The sequence below is a fragment of the Microcebus murinus genome, chromosome 9, assembly GCF_040939455.1.
Source record: "Microcebus murinus isolate Inina chromosome 9, M.murinus_Inina_mat1.0, whole genome shotgun sequence".
In the NCBI taxonomy this organism is placed as follows: Eukaryota; Metazoa; Chordata; class Mammalia; order Primates; family Cheirogaleidae; genus Microcebus; species Microcebus murinus.
The window spans coordinates 75,751,328-75,772,076 of NC_134112.1; the positions used below are offsets into that span (position 1 = coordinate 75,751,328).

General features: G+C 36.0%; 1 protein-coding gene across 9 annotated transcripts in view; it reads right to left on the minus strand.

Annotated features, from left to right (window-relative positions):
• CADPS2 (calcium dependent secretion activator 2) overlaps positions 1-20,749 on the minus strand; it is a 454,741-nt gene that overhangs the window by 64,582 nt on the left and 369,410 nt on the right. For 5 of the 9 annotated variants that reach the window (XM_076006580.1, XM_076006586.1, XM_076006579.1 and 2 more), the window contains 4 exons: positions 18,662-18,818; positions 5,197-5,338; positions 4,952-5,071; positions 164-319 (listed from right to left, as the gene is read on the minus strand). In XM_076006580.1, coding sequence (XP_075862695.1) covers positions 164-319; positions 4,952-5,071; positions 5,197-5,338; positions 18,662-18,818 — 575 coding nt within the window. The remainder of the gene's footprint in view (positions 1-163; positions 320-4,951; positions 5,072-5,196; positions 5,339-18,661; positions 18,819-20,749) is intronic. The other 4 variants (XM_076006584.1, XM_076006583.1, XM_076006582.1 and 1 more) reach the window with 1 other exon arrangement.

The following is a 20,749-nucleotide window of genomic DNA, read 5'->3' on the forward strand; positions in this document are numbered from 1 at the left end:
GCCCCTGGATTTTTGGCCACAAAATCTAATTAATGCCCATTAAATTTTGGAATAATAGTGCATATTGAAACCTTTCCTGTGACAGTAACATAATAGGTACATGGGGAAAAGTAGTATATTCGGTGCTGGCATACTAAGCAGCAACTTGAAAACACATGTCTACCTTTTGACACAGGCCTCTATCATATCACTGGCCATTAGTTTAAGTCTTTGCTCTAAGTGGTGGGCAAATTCTTGTTCTGGCCAGTGTAGATCAAAGACAAACATTTGCAGTGCATCAAGTTTCCAAAAAAGGTCTTCTGATGTTGCTGAGCCATTGCTAGAAGAAAAAGGAAAAATGAAGAACATCATGAACTCCCACATTTAATTATGTGGACTGCCAACATTGCTTTTCCCTTTCTGTATCAACTGCCATTAGTGAAAAAAATACCACCTAAAATCTCTAATGATCCAATCTTTGTTCAGCCTTCAATTCTTCCTTTTCACTTCTTAATAAGGCAAGGCGAGGTGAACAACATAGAAATAAATATAGTAGTAAGGTTTCATAAAAGGGGATAAAATAGATAAGGATATTCTCCTATGGAAATAAATTGTGTGCATAAGAACAAACATTTTAAAAGTTCTTTATCCATCTTTAGGATAAAGATAAATATACACATATTTTCTCTTAGAAATTTCAAAAAGTATGTTTTATGTAAGAAAATCCATATGACAGTGACTGTTCTATTCATGCATATGTGCCTCTGTCACCATGACGGCTCTGTCTATCTACAGATGTGTAGCATATAGAGCCCCTAAATCTCTCAATTACAGGTAAAGGTGATACAGTTACTGAAAATAAAACACGCATAGGTATAGAAGCAAATCTTTATTTTGAAATGCTTTGTGTCTTTTCTAGCTCATAATTAAAACCGAACTTAGCACAAGGTATGGTCTAGCAGAAAAATGACATTCAGAGTGCTCTGAAGTTGGAACAAAATCATGTATGTCAGGTCCTTATGCCTCACTGTGGAGCCAAGATTTCCTATGCATTCACTACTATGGTAAAATTTCTCTAGGTGGCTGCTCTATCACCCTATGTATGAAGGTAATTTACAGAAGAGTATATATTTGGGCAAAAGATAATGCTATTGCTTTTCCATTGTATGGAAGCAGATGTTTTGAAAGTAAAATATTCCTACCTTAAAACATACAGAAACTTAACTGTAATGGAGCACAAAAGAAAAAGCAAACAAACAAAAAAAAAACCCCAGCTGCCGTATGACTCCTTTGTCCTCTGCTTTCCAACAACTGCTTCACATGTACGAACCTAAAATATATACTTTTAGTTTGCAAAAGAAAATTAAATTAAACTCCTTTATCATAAGGGCTTAATGGAGAAGTTTTATCAAAAATAAACTAGTTTTAAACAACTACATTTTTTCGCTAAATATACCTTAATTAGCTAGCTTTTTAAAAAATCACCTCTTGCTCTGGCTAATTAAAAGCTTATTTCCTCCCCTCACTCTGGCCTCAGCATCTCAGCTCTATCACCAACCTACACTGCTTTCCTTCTTCCATTCTGCCAATAATTCCTCCTGATTTCCTTGTCTAGCCAAGAGGCCCTCAGAGTTAAGTTCTCAAGGGACCAGTCACAGCAAAGCAGTGAACACTTCCCATTTATTTACTCACTTACTATCTGCTCACCTTAATATTCAGTGCCCTAAATGTATTAAATATAATGCAATAAATAAAAGAACCAGACAACACCATGCTGATGCTATTGTGAATGTTTGAAAAACACTTCCTTTTCTTCTCCTTTTGACATATGTATAATAAAAATGAAAGAAAAAACATGATCAAGCAAAATCTCCTTACAAATGCACAGTGTACAGTTTGGTAGATTAGAGGACCTGTGTTTTAAGAGTAATCGAATACAATTGACAAAGAAGCAAATCTGCTTCTGATAATCTTTGTACTTTGGAGAAATGTAACCATTTGAAATGTATGCATTCTTTAATAACACAGTGACAATAAAACTGTCAAAACAAAGTCTCAAATAATAAAGGCAGAATTCTATTAAAAATTGACTTTCTCATACTATGTGACAATTAAATCTTTATAGAGAATATAGATATATTTTTCTTTTGTTTGATGCTATGGTAAGATTCTATGCTAAGATGCTAGACAATAAATGTGTTAAATTGGGAATGTAATTAAGATAACAAGTGTTTGTTATAATTAACTAGATAGATTAAAAAACGTAAATAGGCTTTCTCTGGAGTTGGTGTATATAACCTACAATTTATTCAGAGCTTTTTCATTTTAAAATTATTTCTAATCAGTGACCTATTCCTAAAGGTATCATTAACAGATTAAAAAACTCTAGTGTGAATAATGGACTCTGAGATAATTTCCTTAAAATGCCAGCACGAAACTTTCCAAATAGCATTCATTTCGAGAGCTAAAAAACCCAGAATGAAGATTTCATATACAGATTTTATATATACCTCTTAACCTGAATTATGTGTTAGGTAGGGATATATCTTCAAACCCATGATTACTTTTATATTCTCACATAATCAGTAGTTGTACTTTCAATCTTTAGGTTAAATAGAAATGTTTCTTGTTCTTTAATGCTTCACTCTTCAAAAAAACAAACTGTAGTAACATCATAACATTACAAGCACTCTGACAAAGGACCTAATGTTGATAACCTTGGCAGGTAAAGATAATAATGATCAATTTGTAAAAGACACATTTTTTTTAAATTTGCCCAGAATGGTGAAATTACAATCACTATTTACAAAATCCCAATTTGTCATGATTCCTCTCCTGAGACTCAGATGATTTTAAAAAGAGGTCGTTGGCTGGGTGTGGTGACTCATGCCTGTAATCCCAACACTTCCCAGCACTTCGGGAAGTTGAGGTGGGAAGACAGCTTTAGGCCAGGAGGTCAATATCAGCCTGAGCAACACAGCAAGATCCCACCTCTACACAAAATTTAAAAATTAGCTTGCCATGGTGGTGCGCACCTGCAGTGCCAGCTACTTGGGGGCTGAGGCAGGAGGATCGCATGAGCCCATTAGTTTGAAGTTGCTGTGAGCTATGATGACACCACTGCACTTCAACCAGGGTGACAGAGTGAGACTCTGTCTCAAAAATAAAATAACAAAAGGATTCTCAATAATAAAGGATTTAGGGTTCATACAAATCTCAGAGCTAATAAAATAGTAATAATAAGAAGACTAAATTTTAAGGATAATGTTCATGATAGTGTTCTTGGTTAAAATCAAGGCTGTTGAGATGAGAAATGAGGAAGAAGAGAAGTTAAATTGGAAAACAATATAAAGAAGTACAAAAAAATGATACGCTTAGAAAAGGTTCATTATACCTCCTAGGTAATTGCTGAGCACACAGACACCACTCTACACACTGTAATGGCCCAAAGCATTTGCCTGTAAGCAAAAGACTCACATGTAACATAATATCTTGGTAAGTGTTATGAATACAGTGATGACATTTAACTTGGAGAAATATTACCAAATTATTTTACAAGTAACTATTCTCTTTCTTGGTCCTTCATTTCTCTTTTATTTTTTATTTATTTTTATTTTTTTGAGACAGAGTCTTACTCTGTTGCCTGGGCTATAGTGCTGTGCTGTCAGCCTAGCTCACAGCAACCTCAAACTCCTGGGCTCAAGCAATCCTTCTGCCTCAGCCTCCTGAGTAGCTAGGACTACAGGCATGCACCACCATGCCCGGCTAATTTCTATAATTTTTAGTTGTCCAGCTAATTTCTTTCTATTTTTTTTTTTTTTTTTTTTTTAGTAGAGATGGGCTCTCTCTCTTGCTCAGGCTGGTCTTGAACTCCTGAGCTCAAACGATCTGCCCGCCTGGGCCTCCCAGAATGCTAGGATTACGGGCGTGAGCCACCTCGCCCCTTCTTCCTTTTTCTTCTTGATTGTATGCATATTTGACTGGGTATAGATTTGACACCTGGAGCTGGTCATAGGTGGAAAGTAGCAAGTCTTAACCACCATGTTCTCTGGAAGCAGAGACGTTCTGAATAATAATGATGATGACTGATGAAAGTAATAATAAAAACAATAATAATGTAGAATAGTAGTAATTATCATGTCGTGAAAGCCTAGGATATGCCAAGTTCTATAAGTGTTTTTTAATCCTCACAAAAATGTCTCTAAATTAGCTGTCATACCATTTTAGAGTTGAGGAAACTGAGGCTAAGAAAGACAATTAGTAAGCTAAGTTCTAAATTCAGACCTGATCAATTTCAAAGTCCACAACTTTTCACTTTAATAACTTTTAGTTACTGAATCTGCCATATGGAGGTTTGTTACAATGTGAAGTTCATAAATGTGGTTTTTAACAAAGTAAAGGATTATTTTAAAATAACAAGGTGTACCAACTGATATATGCAAAGAACAAAAGAAGAACTTCCTAGTGTTGGCAAATAAAGGATAATCCCTTTCTGAAAGGTGCAATCCTGTTTCTTTAAAGTTGAAGATATAAAAGAGAAAAGATTATATTCTCGAAACCATCCTTACAATGGTTTCCTCCATGTACAAGATGTACATGTGGGTGGCAATAAGGCTAGAGCCAACTAAGAATCCTTGAAATACTGTTTAGTGCTCTGATTGTCTACGTAAGGAGAACTCTGGTTATATCACTTAGTAAAGTCTACAACTTGGGTCATAAAATGACTCCTGACACATAGATTACACATGAGCTACATCAAACCAGTGTGTTCATTTCTTTTTAAGCTACATCATTTATCATCGATATGCTAAGCTTAGCTTACTGGCTTAAAACACTCACACAGATCAACCAAAAGCAGTATTCCTCAACCAACATGAATAAATGCCATGCAATCTAAACACATCTGCACAGAACACAGCCCAGGCCATGCACTAGCTAACACACCACCAGGAAATAAGTGAGGAATACACACGTGGACTCATATAAAGAAGCCATCCACGAAGGAGTAGAAATGTTAGGAATCTGTGGAAGATTAAGAGGCAGACTTGGAACTTTTGGAAGAGCTACATTGGGAAGACTGTTGGCGATATTCCTGTAAAGAAACAAACAACGTGGGAAGGGACCACCATAAGCAATAACTATAGATGGCCATGTGGAAAGTCATAAGGTCAGGACTGAAGAGGCAGATGCTCTGTGGACACTAGGTAAGATACCTACTTGACAGGTTGCCATGTCTCTTGCTCAAAACCTCTGTGAATTGACTGGGCGATGGAAGACTCCATGAGATCGACGTAGCGGACAACCAAGGGCACAAAGATTTCTTGCAAGTGTTTGTGAAATTTTCCATTACACAAAAGTGCTGAAATAGCCAAGCAGAAACAGTATTTGTCAGAGGGACAATATTAGACATTTGGAAAATAAGGGTGGAAAACTTTCCTGAAAGAGTCTGACACAGAAGACTGATTGGAATATGGATGATAATGGATCTTGCTCCCCATACTGAATATCATATCATGGAAATTGATCAAAAAGCATCATTAGCCTTCTATATATGGCTGTCAAAACACAAATAGATTATATTTCTATAAAATGTTCCTGGCAGGTGGTATATTTTCTAAGAAGTTTAACATATAGGCACATGACCACTGGCTAGAAACTCAAAGGAGCTGCCAGCTTCACTGAAGGTCCTGGCACATGTAAATGCAGCAATTAAGCAGAGAGCTACAATCTCTGTGCTATGCTGTGTACCACAGACGAGCTAAACCTGTTCAATTCTAAGAGATAACCTTGATTACTTCTAAGAGCTACACTTGTTTAATTTACTATGAGGGTGACTGTGGCCTTGGGAATATCTACTTTGATTTTTTTTTTTTCTTTTTTTTTTTGAGACAGAGTCTTGCTCTGTTGCCTGGGCTAGAGTACAGTGTCATCATAGCTCACTGCAGCCTCAAACTCCTAGGCTCAAGCAATTCTCTTGCCTCAGCCTCCTGGGTAGCTGGGACTACAGGCATGTGCTATGATGCCTGGCTAATTGTTTTTACTTTTAGTAGAGATGGGGTCTCACTCTTGTTCAGGCTGGACTCAAATTCCTGAGCTCAAGCAATACTCCCATCTCAGCCTCCCAGAGTGCTAGGATTACAGGTGTGAGCCACTGTGCCTGGGCTACTCTGATTCTTGAATGTTTTAGTCGTTTGTGAATTTTCTTTTTAGCCATTCGATTTTGCACATCTGTATTTAAAAATAGTATACCACCTGCATTTTTAAATTTTCCATTTGCCTTTAATGAACTATTGTATGGAACATCTCACCTAGAGCAGTTAGTCATATAAGCTTTAGAATTCATGCTACTGTGACAGACTGCTAGGCAAGGTGCACCCACCTCCTTCAGGAGGACAGAATACAATTTCATTAAACATAGGTCAGTACGTGCCTAAGTGCACCATGTAAGAAAACAGAATCCATAGGAAAATACCAAGTAATGCTAAGGAACAGTCAATACAATTTGTGACTTTTCTTTTTTGGATGACAGTGCTATTGATTGTAAATATTTCTCAAATGTACAGACATATCCTAAGCCCACTTGCATTTGGGGTAAAAAAGTACAATTTTGTTATCAACGTGAAAACGTTCTTCTTTAAAATATTCTCTGTGGTCAGGAAAGGCATTTCTGAAGAGATGGTGTTTTAGTTGAATCTAAGTGACAGAAAAGCCTTCCATGGAAGAGTTAAAGGAAAGGTTTCCAGGTAGAGAACAGAGCTAGCACAAAGGTTATGGGGAGGAATAAGCTGGCATCATTCTAGGAAGATGGAAAGGCCAGGGTAGCTGGAGTGAAGTGGTTTATGATGGGGTCCAGATCCTAGGACAGAGTGGGGAGTGTGAGTTTTACTGGGTGCAGTGGGAAGCTTTATTATTTTTATAAGTAGAGGAGTGACACGATATGATCTCTCTGGCTGCTGTGTGGAAAACAGAGTAGGTGGCCAGAGGTGGAAGCAGAGAAGGTTAGTGCTCAGTTCTTTACTGAAATAGACAAGGTAAAGAATAAGGTGGCTTTGACTAAAATAGCAGAAGTGGAAGATGGAGAAAAGTCTCTCAGTAATCTCATTCACTTTTATGGATCCTAATAGTTGTATATGCTTATAGTTACTAAATCTAATTACTAGCAACTCAAATAATACTGTCTTATAAAATACTGTCAATTTTCCACATTATCTTCTTTGGAGCAAAGATACTCCAATAGCCTAAATAATGTTTTAAAACTTGGGCAAAGTATATGATGTTTACAATAGTGGCATGGATTAATATATGAAGATACCCTAGATATATTACTTTATGTGATTCTGAAATTTGTCAGAGGATAGACAACTATAGACACATGAAAAGCGGCATAGAAATAATTCTAAATACAGAAGGAAATACAGCACTGATTTTTTCCATCTCTGATATGATTTAGTATTTTTTTATGATTAGTCTTTTTCTAGCTTATCTATATGATAAAAGATTCCCTATTAAAGTGGGAATGATAATCATATTTAATGATAAATGACTTATTTAGGAGATTAATGTTATCTTGATGATGTTTTTATTCACACATTGAAGGAACTTTATTTATTCCTGGAGATTTAATCATAGAGCTAGAAGGTACTATAGATCACGTAATTCAGTTACTTTCACCAAATTCCATTTAAATAAGGATACTAAACTTTAAGGATAAAATATTCTCATTCAAACCATCTAAATCATTGTGGGAGGTAAATTTAAAAATATGCTGAAATCTGAATTTATTGGATCTCTACTTAAGAACTCCTCCCACCTAGCATTTTTGCAGTGCCAAGCACTGGGCAAGTTTCTGTACATTCATTCTCTTATTTAAACATCACATAAACTCTGTAAAGTAGGAAATATTTTTTTAAATCTTATAAATAAGGAAACTGAGGCACAGCTTAGGACCCTTGCCTAGGATCATTCATTCATTAGGCAATAAAACCAGGATTTGACACCAAAGCTCCACATTAACCTCTATCATTTATAAAACTGTCATCCTTCTATTTAGGTTCCCATAAACTATTATCTGTCTATCTATCTGTTCAACCATCCATCAAACCTAATATCAGCACATAAGCATCTTTTAAAACATAGAAATGTATGGTTGGTTTCGGTAACAAAAGAATCTTGCAAATGAAAAATATATTGTATCATATCTTAGATATATTTTCAGAATTAGAATTTTGAAAAAAACTCAGAATATGAAGAAGTCAAGCAGTTGTACAAAACTGTTACATTCAATGCATGAAAAGATGAATACTGAAAATTTTCAATGTGCTTATAATATAACCTTTACTGAAAGCTGAAAGGTTTTAAATCACTGTATCTTTAGATTATATGCCTAAACCTTAATTTATACAGACTATTATTTAAAAATACTGTATAAAGAAACTTAGGTTCTCCATCTTGATGGGTACTGTTAAGAATTGTCATTATTTTTAACCATACCAGGACCAAAACACATGTTCACGTAATAAATTATTACATTTACAAATGACCACTCTACCTCATCATTTCAAATGCTACTCTGTTACACATTTGGAGATTAGATGTGTTGTGATGAAGTCATACTTAGAGTGTTAAAATGAAGCAGCAGATAAGGAGAATCACACTCAATGTTGGTATTAAATGTTACATGCTTCTAAGAGTGTCGATTGACTCAAATGTTTTCCTAGCAAGAAGTCTCCTTTTTGATATATTTGATAAGCATGTGATACATTGTCCTATTAAATAAACTGACTTCTTGTATTTCCATCCTTGGAGCAAAAATAAAGATCGTCTACCTGATCATTACAGCAGCAACACCGAATTTGTACCCCAGGCCTTTTCATCACTTCCAACATCCAACTCATCATCAAGACCTGTGTGTTTAATATCCTTAATATATTTCTAATATGTCCTCTTCCTCTCTTCACCACCACTGCTGCTGCACTACGCCAGTCCTCTCATCTCCTATCTTCACTAATGCAATAATCTCCTAATTGGTCTTTAGGCTCCTAATTTCCCTCTGTCAATACATTTTCCCAAAATCTCAAGCAGAGGGGATTGCTAAAATATAAAACTAATAATGCTACTCCTAAGGATTATAATCCTTCAGTGAATCATCATGAAAAGCTCTAAAAGCCTTAGCATGGGATGAAAGTCCTCCAAGATCTTGGGCTCATTTCTGTTGTCTGACCCGAAGTTCCCTCTTGGGGTCATTTCTGTGGTTTGACCTCGAAAGTTGCTGTGGTACAATCATAATGATTTATATGATTCAGTTCAAGTACTCACATGTTATTCAAATCCTGTCTAGAAATGCTTCATTCTATTGTCTTTCTGCCCAATTACTTGTTTCCCTTGCTTACTCTCTACCCTGTACAGGTTTCCACTAGGGTCCTTGTGATAAAAATGGTCTTCATACTTGTCTGCCTATGATAATGCAAGGTTCTTGTGGCAGGGGCCATGTCTGTATTCTTATATTGAGTAAAGCCCCTAGCTCAGAGCAAGTGTTCAAATGTTTGTTGGATGAATAAATACTTAAATATAATACTAAGATTACTATAATATTATTCAAGAGATTATATTAAATGGCAACCATAGAACCTATTGAGGTCTGCATATACCCTGATAGTTTATATAAAATATATGGTATTAAATGATACTGCTATGAGAAATACTATTTTTGATGCATATATCCATGCTCAGACTGCTAAAATTTCTATTGGATATAAAGGTTGGCTATTTTATATTTCTTATTTTAGTGAATGTGTCAAGGGGAGGATTTTCTCTGGTCAATCATGACTGTTTTTTTTTTTTTTTTTTTTCCTTTGAGACAGAGTCTGGCTCTGTTGCCCGAGCTAGAGTATCATGGCATCAGCCTACTTCACAGCAACCTCAAATTTCTGGGCTAAAGTGATCCTCCTGCCTCAGCCTCCTGAGTAGCTAAGGCTACTCAGGGGCCACCACACCTAGCTAATTTTTTCTATTTTTAGTAGAGATGGGGTCTCATTCTTGCTCAGGCTGGTCTTGAACTCCTGACCTCAAACAATCCTCCTGCCTTGGCCTCCCAGAGTGCTAGGATTACAGGCTTTAGCCACCATGCCTGGCTGATCATGATTCTTGATAAACAAATGATTATATCCTGCAGAATGTGGAGAAAATTATTTATATTTCTTATGAACTACGACACATCTTGAATTCTGGCCAAAAGTTTGCTCAGATTTCAGCTGTGAGTTCCTTTTTATTTTTTAAAAATCAATTTGTAAACCCACATTTGAAAGTTTTAGAAAATTGGCAGCATTATTTCTTTGGTAATTAGGAGGGAGGGAGGAAGAGATAGAGGTAGATAAAATGATGAAGGGGAGAGAGAAAGGGGGTGTGGGAGGCAGGGAGAGGAAAAGGAGGAATAATGGTAAAATATACATGGGGAAAGAAAGAAAAGAGAACACTTGGTTTCAAAAGGTGAGGCTATAGAAATGCACTATACACTACACTTGTCTATGTAAATGTATGCTCCTTTTCTTAGTTGCCCATATGCCAGCTTGCATTCCACTCCTAGCAGACACTGTCAAAAGCCCTTCTTAGTATGTAGCCTGAGGCACCAGAATGAGTGCCTCCATCTTCTCCATATGGTTTCATGGGAGGTTGTAATCTGGTGCTGTCACCTGTCCAAATCAAGCCTTTACAAGGCACTCATTGCCACGGTTCTTTGGAAGAGGAGATTCTTAAGGTGGCCTCATCTAAGAACACTTCTCACACTAAAAGGATTGTTCAGGAGTCTCAAAAAGTGGTCACATCATATGTGGAAAACCAGCACCTACTTTGCTGATAAAAATACCTTTTTCCCCCCCAAGAGATTCCATATTTCCAAATACCACCTTGTCAGAAAATAATAAAGTACCAGTGACATCAAGCCCTATGACACAATTAGAAATGGCAAAAAGAAAGCGAGAGAGGCTTAGCTAAAAGCTATACTCAGGATGCAGATGTGCCCAATTATTTTGAAAATTCCCAATAATGAATAAATTAGTGTTGATTATTTACATACCAAAAAGAGTCTTACATTTACAAAAGTACTTGTTGTAGGCTTTTAATAGGAAGACTTCAACAGGGAATTTAAACTATGATCCAATTAATAACAATTACTGAGACTATAATCACTGGGCAAAATGAAGAATCTGCAAATAAAAGAGTTCATGTATTGTTTTAGGGTAAAAATGTGACACTGACATTTGAACTCATGCAATCCAATTTTATACTTCCCTACTTTCTTCCAATTAGCATAAGTGGATTACTAGGAAGAATGATTTTGCCCCCTAAAATTCTAATTAGGCATTTCAGAAGGAAATCCTTAATTCATGACCAGCAAAACAAATAGTACCAACCACGATAAAATCAACAGACTTTGTCATAAAACAACAATTATTCAAGACCACAAACTGTATCATCCCTGAGTGATGCAAGCACAGTAGACTAAGATACAAAATTAATATGTCACTCTCCATGTTGACAAATGCACATAAAGAAGATTCCTGTCACAGGAAATATGAATATGGGCTTCAGGAAAAGAGTCAGGAGAACTACAGCCTAGAATAGCGTTATGTATAAAGAACACACACACACACACACACACACACACACACACACACAACCAAACAAAACTCCCCCTGAGATCTGGGAATAGCACTCAGGCAAGAATCTGGCACATTAAGTAGGCACTCAATAAATGTCTGCTTATTAAATAAATATCAATAGAAATCCACCCCCTAAAGGAAACTCTGAGAGCATCCCACTGAAGTTTAAGTAGAATAAGATATACCTGAGATTTTATTCTCTTTTAATTAAAAATTAGATAAGGAATTTTATATAGTTTGATAATATTCAATTTATACCTTAACTAGCATAATAACCTCTTAAAAGTATATTCAATGCTCTCATTCCCCTCAGGACACTTGTTAAAAATATATATTCATACACAGATACATGCATATCTAGAGAGAGAAAGTGACAAGGAGGGACAGAGCACAGATATTACAATGTTTCTTACTTTTTAAGTAACAAATCCAAGTTTAAAACTATAATGAAAAATTTCACAGTAGGCACAAGTGAATCATACTTCTATAATCTACTGCATTATAGTTAGTAGTATATATACATGCACATCTTCCATTAGGTTTTATGCTTTTCAAGGGCAGGAATCACTTCTTATTTACCCATGTATCTGCAAGGCGTCTGGGATTTGTAACTTGTAGGCATTCAACACCTGTTTCTTGTGGGACTAATTCAGGAAAAAGTCAATATAAACCTTAAGGCTTAGGGCAGACATAAAGAAATCTCAAGGTCCAGCAGTCCTCATGCTGTCTTTTATGAGATTATTTAATATTAAAGCTAAACAGGTATATACTTTTACTCCAGCTACAGATGGCCTTTTGATTTCTGGGCGTGTGTCCTGGAATACTTGTGCCCATTAAAGCGAACAAATACGGCTGTAACATGATACACAGCTCTCAAGTGTGGGGTTCTTGATAACTATGTCTTCAGAAGTTAGAAATATTTCTGCAAATCTACTGTGAAAGGCATTTTAGAGCAGGTTATTGTCTTTAAACAACCAAGTCCTAATATATTATTAAATAGCATATAAAATTTTTAAAAGTCTACATGTAGTAAAGAAATTAGAGCAGTGTTGTGGAATTCAGTTGAGGGGGGAAGAAGGTAGTGACTCCCTGCTTTTAAATTTCTTTTATCATGCTGGTTAGCAAAATAAATTCTGACACACAATTTTGAACTCAATCAAGCCAGGTGATTAGAGTTAAATACGCTTTCAACATTTTGGTGGTCATTTCATCATTTGTAAAAGTACATATCTATGAAACTAAGCTGGCACACAGGCTTGCTATAATCTAGAAGTTATATCCTTTCTGCACTGTTCCTAGTATTTGTATATACAGATATTTCTATAAACACTACTTCGTGGATTTCAGATGCACAGCTCATTTAAGCACTGGTGGAGGTAGCAGAACACGCAGGTGTCAGCCCTCCATATTTCAAAGCTTAAAGATTAACCTAATATACAATATGGTGACCTAACAGTTCTTCATTTGTAAGAAATCTGAAAAATAATCTCTGATACAGCCTAAGTGTGAGAATAACCCAGTGGGATTTCCACCTCTTCATTTCTTAATGAGTTTTTTGATAATGAGAGGTGACTTTGCCAGTCACTCTGGGCTCTATTATGGCTAATTTGACTCTACTTCACTCTCCTTGTTAATTATTAACACTAGCCTTTTTATACTCATGAGACCACATTCCAATTTTTTCTTTTTTCGATTTTTATGAGCCCATCTTTATGAAGGTGAAAGTCTTGGAGAATAGGTTTTCACTTAAGAGTAGAGCCCGAACATTTATTATTCATTTAGGCAGAGACGCTGTGACATTGATTATATAAGCACGGGTGTTCTTCGGGATGGCTTTAATGTGCTAGCAATGTGAAAAGGCTGTTAATTAAAGAAGAAGCACCGTGGTATTTTTCACTTGGGAATCAGTTCCCAATAGAATGGTCATTTGCCACTTGCTAGCATATCCACAGATTAAAAGGTGACTAGCTCCAAGGGTTTGCCTTTCAGTAGTGCTGAAAGAAATGATTTGTGCCATTTGCAGATGGCTTTCATTTGTCAGAAGCGGTCACTCTCCATATCCATTATTGACAGGAAGACTGTGGGAAACAGTGTGCAAGGGTAGACTCTATTTGTGCTAGCTTTAGAGTCATTCAGTATCATTTAACTCTCATGCTAATTGCTTCATGATAACAACATTCATCTTCCCTTAATTTTAATACATCTCTCTTTCAAAATTGTTTCCTTAGATGCCATTTAAAGAGATTGCCCATCTAATTATCTCTTTAGTAGGGGGTTGTGGATCAGGCTGGGTGAAGGCAGGGTGGAGAGGCATGCGGGAGCTCAAGTCTTTTTTTGGCCAGAAATGAAGGAGTCTGAGTTTGTTTTCATCATCAGACTTGCTCTGGGAATCAGTGCGTGAGTCTGCGAGGGGTGGGAGATTGGGGACAGTTGCTAAAATTGTGGTGCAGCTGGTACTCTTCCCTGGAGGAAAACCACTTTCATCTCTAAGGGTTCTTAAAGCTACGACTTTCCCTAATCATGGCTAACTGTAAGGAAAGACACATGCCCCAGACAGATTTTTTTCCCTTCCTTAACATAGATGCTGAATTTGCTGTCTTGATCTGTTTCCCCACTAATTAGTTCAGTCCCATCTTGTCATAGACATTTCCTGACACATATGCTAAGACAACAGGTACCTTCATATATGAGCCTTTTTGTGTCCTTTAATCAACTCTCTTTCTTTGGGGCCCCACAACCCAATGCCCTTATAAATATTTTGAGTTAAAAGTTCCTCCTTATAAAAAGCTTATATTATTTTATGAATGCCCCCCAGAATCTGCTTTTGTTACTGTAGAATGAGACTGATCTGGAGAGCAAGGGCTTAGGCTCCCAGTCACCTCTGTTCCTAACTCCCAGCTGGCAAGCCCCTGCCCAGGCTCACCGTCTCTGAGGGATTTAGTTTCCTCAGCTGAAAAATGAAGAGATTCATTTAAGATCCCTTTTATACACCCAAATCGTCTATTTTTAAATATCAACACATAAGTATTTTAATAAAAGAAAAATGGTAAATAACCAATGGAAACATCTGAATTATTCATGAAAAATATTATAAAAAGAAATGACTCAGCTATAAAATTTTCAAGCCACTAATAAAGTACAAATTCTAACTAAAATCTCCATTAGTTTGAGGAGTCTGAGTAATTTTACATTTTGGAAAAGCAAACATAAATATATGACATTATTAGTGATAAATCACAACCATTTAAAAATCTACATATAATTAGCAGCACATGTCATGTAACACAGAAACACACACACAAAACTTACAGCTATGTAAGTAAGGACTATTTTTCAGCACATTATCTCCCTTTCCAAGACTGGATATTCAGAGTTCTCTATTTCTTGGCTAAAGTTGTAATTTGGACTGTAACTGTAATTGGCTATAATAAAAACTATAATGTATAGTAAAAACTGTAATGCTATGGCCATGATGTAAGGATCTTTATTTAAAGGGGGCTAAAAGGATAGATATTCAATGTTTTTCCACAGTTTTCCCAAAGGACAATTTGGGGCAGCCATAGGCTAACATTAAACATTTGAATTGAATCCACTAAATCATCATCTGAGTATCTACAGAATGTAATAAAACAAACATACAATTATTAATAGTACTCTTCACTATCATCATGGGTGATATTAATAGCTAGAAAAATTATGTTTTACTGACTACTGAGATATTACTCAGTGGTCTTGGTTTTGGATAGTGAAATTGTGAGTTTTGGATGAAAGTCATTGTATTCTACTTCAATTCCCCAGATCACACCGTACTCCCAGTACCAAAAAGAAATTATGGCACTGGGGAACTTTTCTATTTACCTTACTACATAGAGGAGCTGTTTTTCTCAGAAATAATTGATGTTTTCTAAATCTGTTAATCACTGAAAAATCAAAGCTAAGATCTAGACTCATCCTCAAAATTGAGAGTACTCAAAAGAGATCAGTAATAAATGCTTCTCTATTGTGATGAGTAATGTACAACAAATACACAAGACAATATTTTATGTATTTAATAGCAGTCGATGTGATAGAAGTGGTATAAAACAGGTGAGGAACATCAAAACTCTTGTGAATTAAATGTTTGCAAATCTGGCTGAAAATTAAATTTTTATAGTTCTCATTTTGTTATCCCATAAATTTATACTTGCAATACAAGAACTCTTTTTAAAAATGAATATAAAAAAGTTAATTCATTGAGTTATAGGAGAGATTTACCAAGAATATTTCTAAGATGTCTACAAAATTCTTCTCCATAAAATTGGTAAGGCAAATGATTCAACATCTTTAGTAACTGCTTGACTGTGAACACTGATGCCTCATTTTTGAATGAACTCCAACATACATCTAAATATGGTCGATTACTGAGTTTTCATTCAACTGGACAAAGCACTGTTAGAAAAAAAGTCACACCTACTTATTTTCATTTAGGGACTCAATGCAAAATACATGCATTTATTTTTGGAAGCACGTTTACTGTCATACATATGTCTTAAGATACTATTAAAAACCTGACTTATAATTTCTTAGCAGAAAATGAAAGATGATAAGAGACTGGGAAAGGAAGACAGTCATTCCAAGATTGCTAGTTGGCAGGTGGGAACCAAATCAGAACTTAAAAATTGTGAGGATAATCTGCAGAATGAATGATTCATATATGGATAATTGAACGCAGATTTATTAGCAACTTCTGAGAGCAGACATTGTGGTTGAATTTGAGATAGAAATTGTAGTTTAATTCTTTGGCTTTATAACAAGATCTTTTGGAAATGAAATTGGGTAGAAGAATGAATAAGATGACTGAAAGAATCAAGGCTAAAATTTTAAAACACTAGTATCTATAATATTTATTTATAATCTGTTATGCACGAGTTATCATCTTATTTAATCATCACTGCCAACAACACTGTAGGTACTATCATTCTCCTTTTATAAAGAATCTAAGTCCTGGGGAGGGTAAGCTATTGTCAAAGGTCAAACAGTAAGTGGCAGAGGGACATAAATCTGTTTGGCACTGAAGCCCATGTTATTAATTACTACAACATGATGCCTCTGTTACTAGAGCAGAGGTTCCTAACCTGGTGTCCTAAACTTGGGATGATCATGGGAAGTACAATATTATATGCAATTTCATATCTGTATAAATTTTTTCCCAGTCATATCACAGACTTAAAGGGATGAACAACTAAAAGAAAGGTAAGAAACACTAGAGCCATGAACAAAACACAGTAATTTTTTTTTAAACAAAGATAACAGTGAAAACATGGATTTAGGTTTAAAACTAGATGGATATAGTAGTGGCCTTCTGGGAAGGGAACAACAAAAAGATCTGGAGTTTTAACATACAGAAAATTCTAAGTGTTATTGACAGGGTGATGAAGTTCCCTGGAGAGTCAGAGCTCTCTGGGCTGCAGGAAGACAGGGCAGGAGGCAGGCGCCTCTCTGTGGGGTCCAGGTTATTCAGGTAACATGGTGAGCTCCACATTCCAGAGCAACACTGAGAAATGGAGCGAAGTCTATTCAGGGGAAGGTGATAAGAATGGTAATGGGTATAAAAACTCTAACATGTGAGGAACAGTTGAATGTTACGTGGATAGTGGGTTGGAGAAGAGAACACATGACAGAAGAAGACTGTTGCATTGATCAAAGAGAATGAGTCAGACCCAGGAGTTAGGAAGAGGTAAGTTCAACTTGGTCTATAATGAGAAGAATTTTACTGAATAGGGAATTAGTGGCCCCACGATCACTGCAAGGGTTGAAACAATGGCTGTCAGTGGTAGCCAACTCGAGACTAAGCAAAACTAAAAAAAAAAAAAAATCATCACAGAAAAAGCCTAGGAATCTGTATGCTAAAATCTCAATGAAACACAAGGTTGGTGCTAGCTGCTAGAAGGCAATCTACCAGAATAACTGTAAAAGATATCACTGCATCAGGAAAATGGGCTCCACATGTACTCGCCATCAAATTGGTACTGACTGATTAAAACTATGGTGCTCAAATGATGGTGGTGTTCACCAGGGACTGGGTGGCGAGTAGACCCACATCTTAGGGATGTGGTGAGCATTGTGAAGGGGAAGGGCATACCTCTAACCCTTCATAGGGAAAGGCAAAGATATAAAATGTAACCAAAATGTCAAAAAAAAAAAAAAAAAGAAAGAAAAAGAAAAGAAAAGCAACATTTAGCGGGTGTCAGGCGGGTGGGAGGGGGAGGAGGAGATGGGTGTATACTTACATAATGAGTGCAATGCATGCCACCGGGAGGATGGACATTTTAGAAGCTCTGACTGGGGGTGTGGAGGCAAGGGCAATATATGTAACCTTAACAATATTTGTACCCCCATAATATGATGAAATAAAAAAAAAACTGAACAAACACCAGCTTAGACTAAAAATGAGTAAATAAAACAAGCATCTAGTGCTAAAAAAAAAAAGAAAAAAAGATATCACTGCATGGAGAAAAAAGTCTCAGCAGGAAGCTTTTACCTTCTCTTTAGTTTCTGAATACTGAATGAGCAAGTCATACCCTACAGTAATACTTGATAATCATCTGTAGAAATGAATCTACTCTCAGGCCATACTACAATGCATTTTAGTAGGTGCCTTAACATATCATGATTTCTAGAATGAAGATAAATTTCTAAGGTGTCTTTCAGAGATGTAAATATTCTCAAGTACTTTAGAAATGCCAACCTTTGAAGATTTTCTGACCTATAAGATACAATGAGAAGGGAGCCTAAGTTATCAGTCCTCAATGAATGCAGCAAGGTGGGAATAAGATGAACTTCAGAACCCAGGGGAGCAACGTGGGAGTGTTGCTGGTCTCTTGCAGACTCTGGCCTGATAGAATCCGGGAGGCTGAGCAAACCTGAATGTTCCCCACGCCAACTCTGGTTGGGCCAGTGGTAGGGCTCTGCCAATACAAATTCACATACAAAAAATTCTCCCACCCCGCTCCATTTCACACACTAAAGAAAATGCAAGTGCTCACTGTCATTTCTGAGGAAATTATTAAGCAGTTGGAAAAGAGGAAAACTATCCCAAGAGTCTTGTGGTTGAGCCTCTAGTGCAGTATCCATATCCACTGTAAATAAAGCCCAGAATTTCTCTGCATGTTCAGCCAGTAAATCAGGCCACCAGGCAAATGCCTATAAAAGGATAAAGAAAAACAGTAGAAATAAATTGCTTGTTAGAAACACCCACAGATACTGTATCACTTGAAAACATTTTAGAACATGTCTTCATTTCACAAACAAGTATGACAAACAAAATGTAACATTTTTTAAAGGTGAGAAAAATTTCATAGGTACATACATTTAACTAATAAACAAATATGGCCTTGAATAAAATATATAATCCAAAATAGAATTAAAATGTATAATGACATTCATTGCTTTATAAAAGAAATACATGTTGAGCTAACAACATTTGGAAAATATATAAAACAAAATAAAAAGAAAGAAAAATTCCTTGTATCTCATAATTTTTTTTTTTTTTTTTTTTTGAGACAGAGTCTCGCTTTGTTGCCCAGGCTAGAGTGAGTGCCGTGGCGTCAGCCTGGCTCACAGCAACCTCAATCTCCTGGGCTCAGCGATCCTACTGCCTCAGCCTCCCAAGTAGCTGGGACTACAGGCATGCGCCACCATGCCCGGCTAATTTTTTGTATATATATTTTTAGTTGGTCAATTAATTTCTTTCTATTTTTGGTAGAGACGGGGTCTTGCTCAGGCTGGTTTCGAACTCCTGACCTTGAGCGATCCGCCCGCCTCGGCCTCCCAAAGTGCTAGTATTACAGGCGTGAGCCACCACGCCCGGCCATCATAATTTAAGCATAACTGTTACAACTGCTTTGGTGTATTTATTTTTTCTGTCAATAGAAACATTAAAACATTTGGTATCATACTCTATAATGTTTTCCTATGATTTCACTTTTATTGACAGTATATTATACTATCTAGATGTTATTTATTTAACCATTCCCCTATTAGAATAGCTGTTTTCAAATTTTTGCTATTCCCAATGAGAGTGTGATAAATCTTTGAGTCAAAATCTGAATAAATTACTGATTATTTCCTTAGGATAAACTTCCTAACATTACTTGATTAAAGGGTATGCATTTTAGAGTCTTTACAGACTGCGAACTGGTCTCCAGGAAGAATGTTTGTTCCCATTCTTTCTCCATTCAGCAGAGCCAGTCAGCATTTTAAAACATAAACTGGATCACACTATTTCTCTGCTTAAACTGCTTTTGTAGCTGCCCAATGGACTTATGATAAAATTCAAAACACTTAAATGGCTTACAAAACCTTATATGACTCTGGGTCCAAAATACATTATAGAGAGGAATTTCCTGACTCTCCAAGGTAAATCAGGCCCTTCTAGATAGTCTCTTAGATAACCAGCATTTTTATTTCATAGGACTCAGCACTGCTTATAAGATGGCACCTGTAAATATTTTAATGTTGTCTGTCTCTTAGACTGCAAACACTATAAAGACAGCAGTCTATGTTCTATTAATATTTATCATTTTATACTCAGCTAGGTACTTTATTATGCCTTTTGGGTAATGGAAACAATCACTTTAAAAAATCTCTGCTGGTTTGATGAGTGAAAACAATACTTAGTTTTTAGAGAGTTCTTGAAAATAATGTAGACTTCTTTGGCTATCCTATCTCAGTTTTGCTTGAGTTTGCATTTCTCTATTATGAATGACTTTGAGCAGAATTTCATGTTAAGGACTATTTTTATACTCTTTTTGGTGAATTGTCTTTCAGGTCTTTCTCGCATTTTTCTATTGAGTTTTGGGTACAGTCAGAATCTTATAACCAAGTAACTATGAAACATATGCACTTCTGTGATACATATATTTTTTATATTGTCCCAATTATAATTAATTATTCATTTATAAAACATGAGATTCATCACACATTGGCCAGAGAAGTCCACATTTATTTTCAATAAGAATATATGGAATTTATGTTTGTAGAGCCTCAACTTCTTTAAATATATTAATAAAATAGATTATAACAGGAAGAGACAAACCACAAAACAAAAAAAAAGTGGACCATAAAATTTTGAC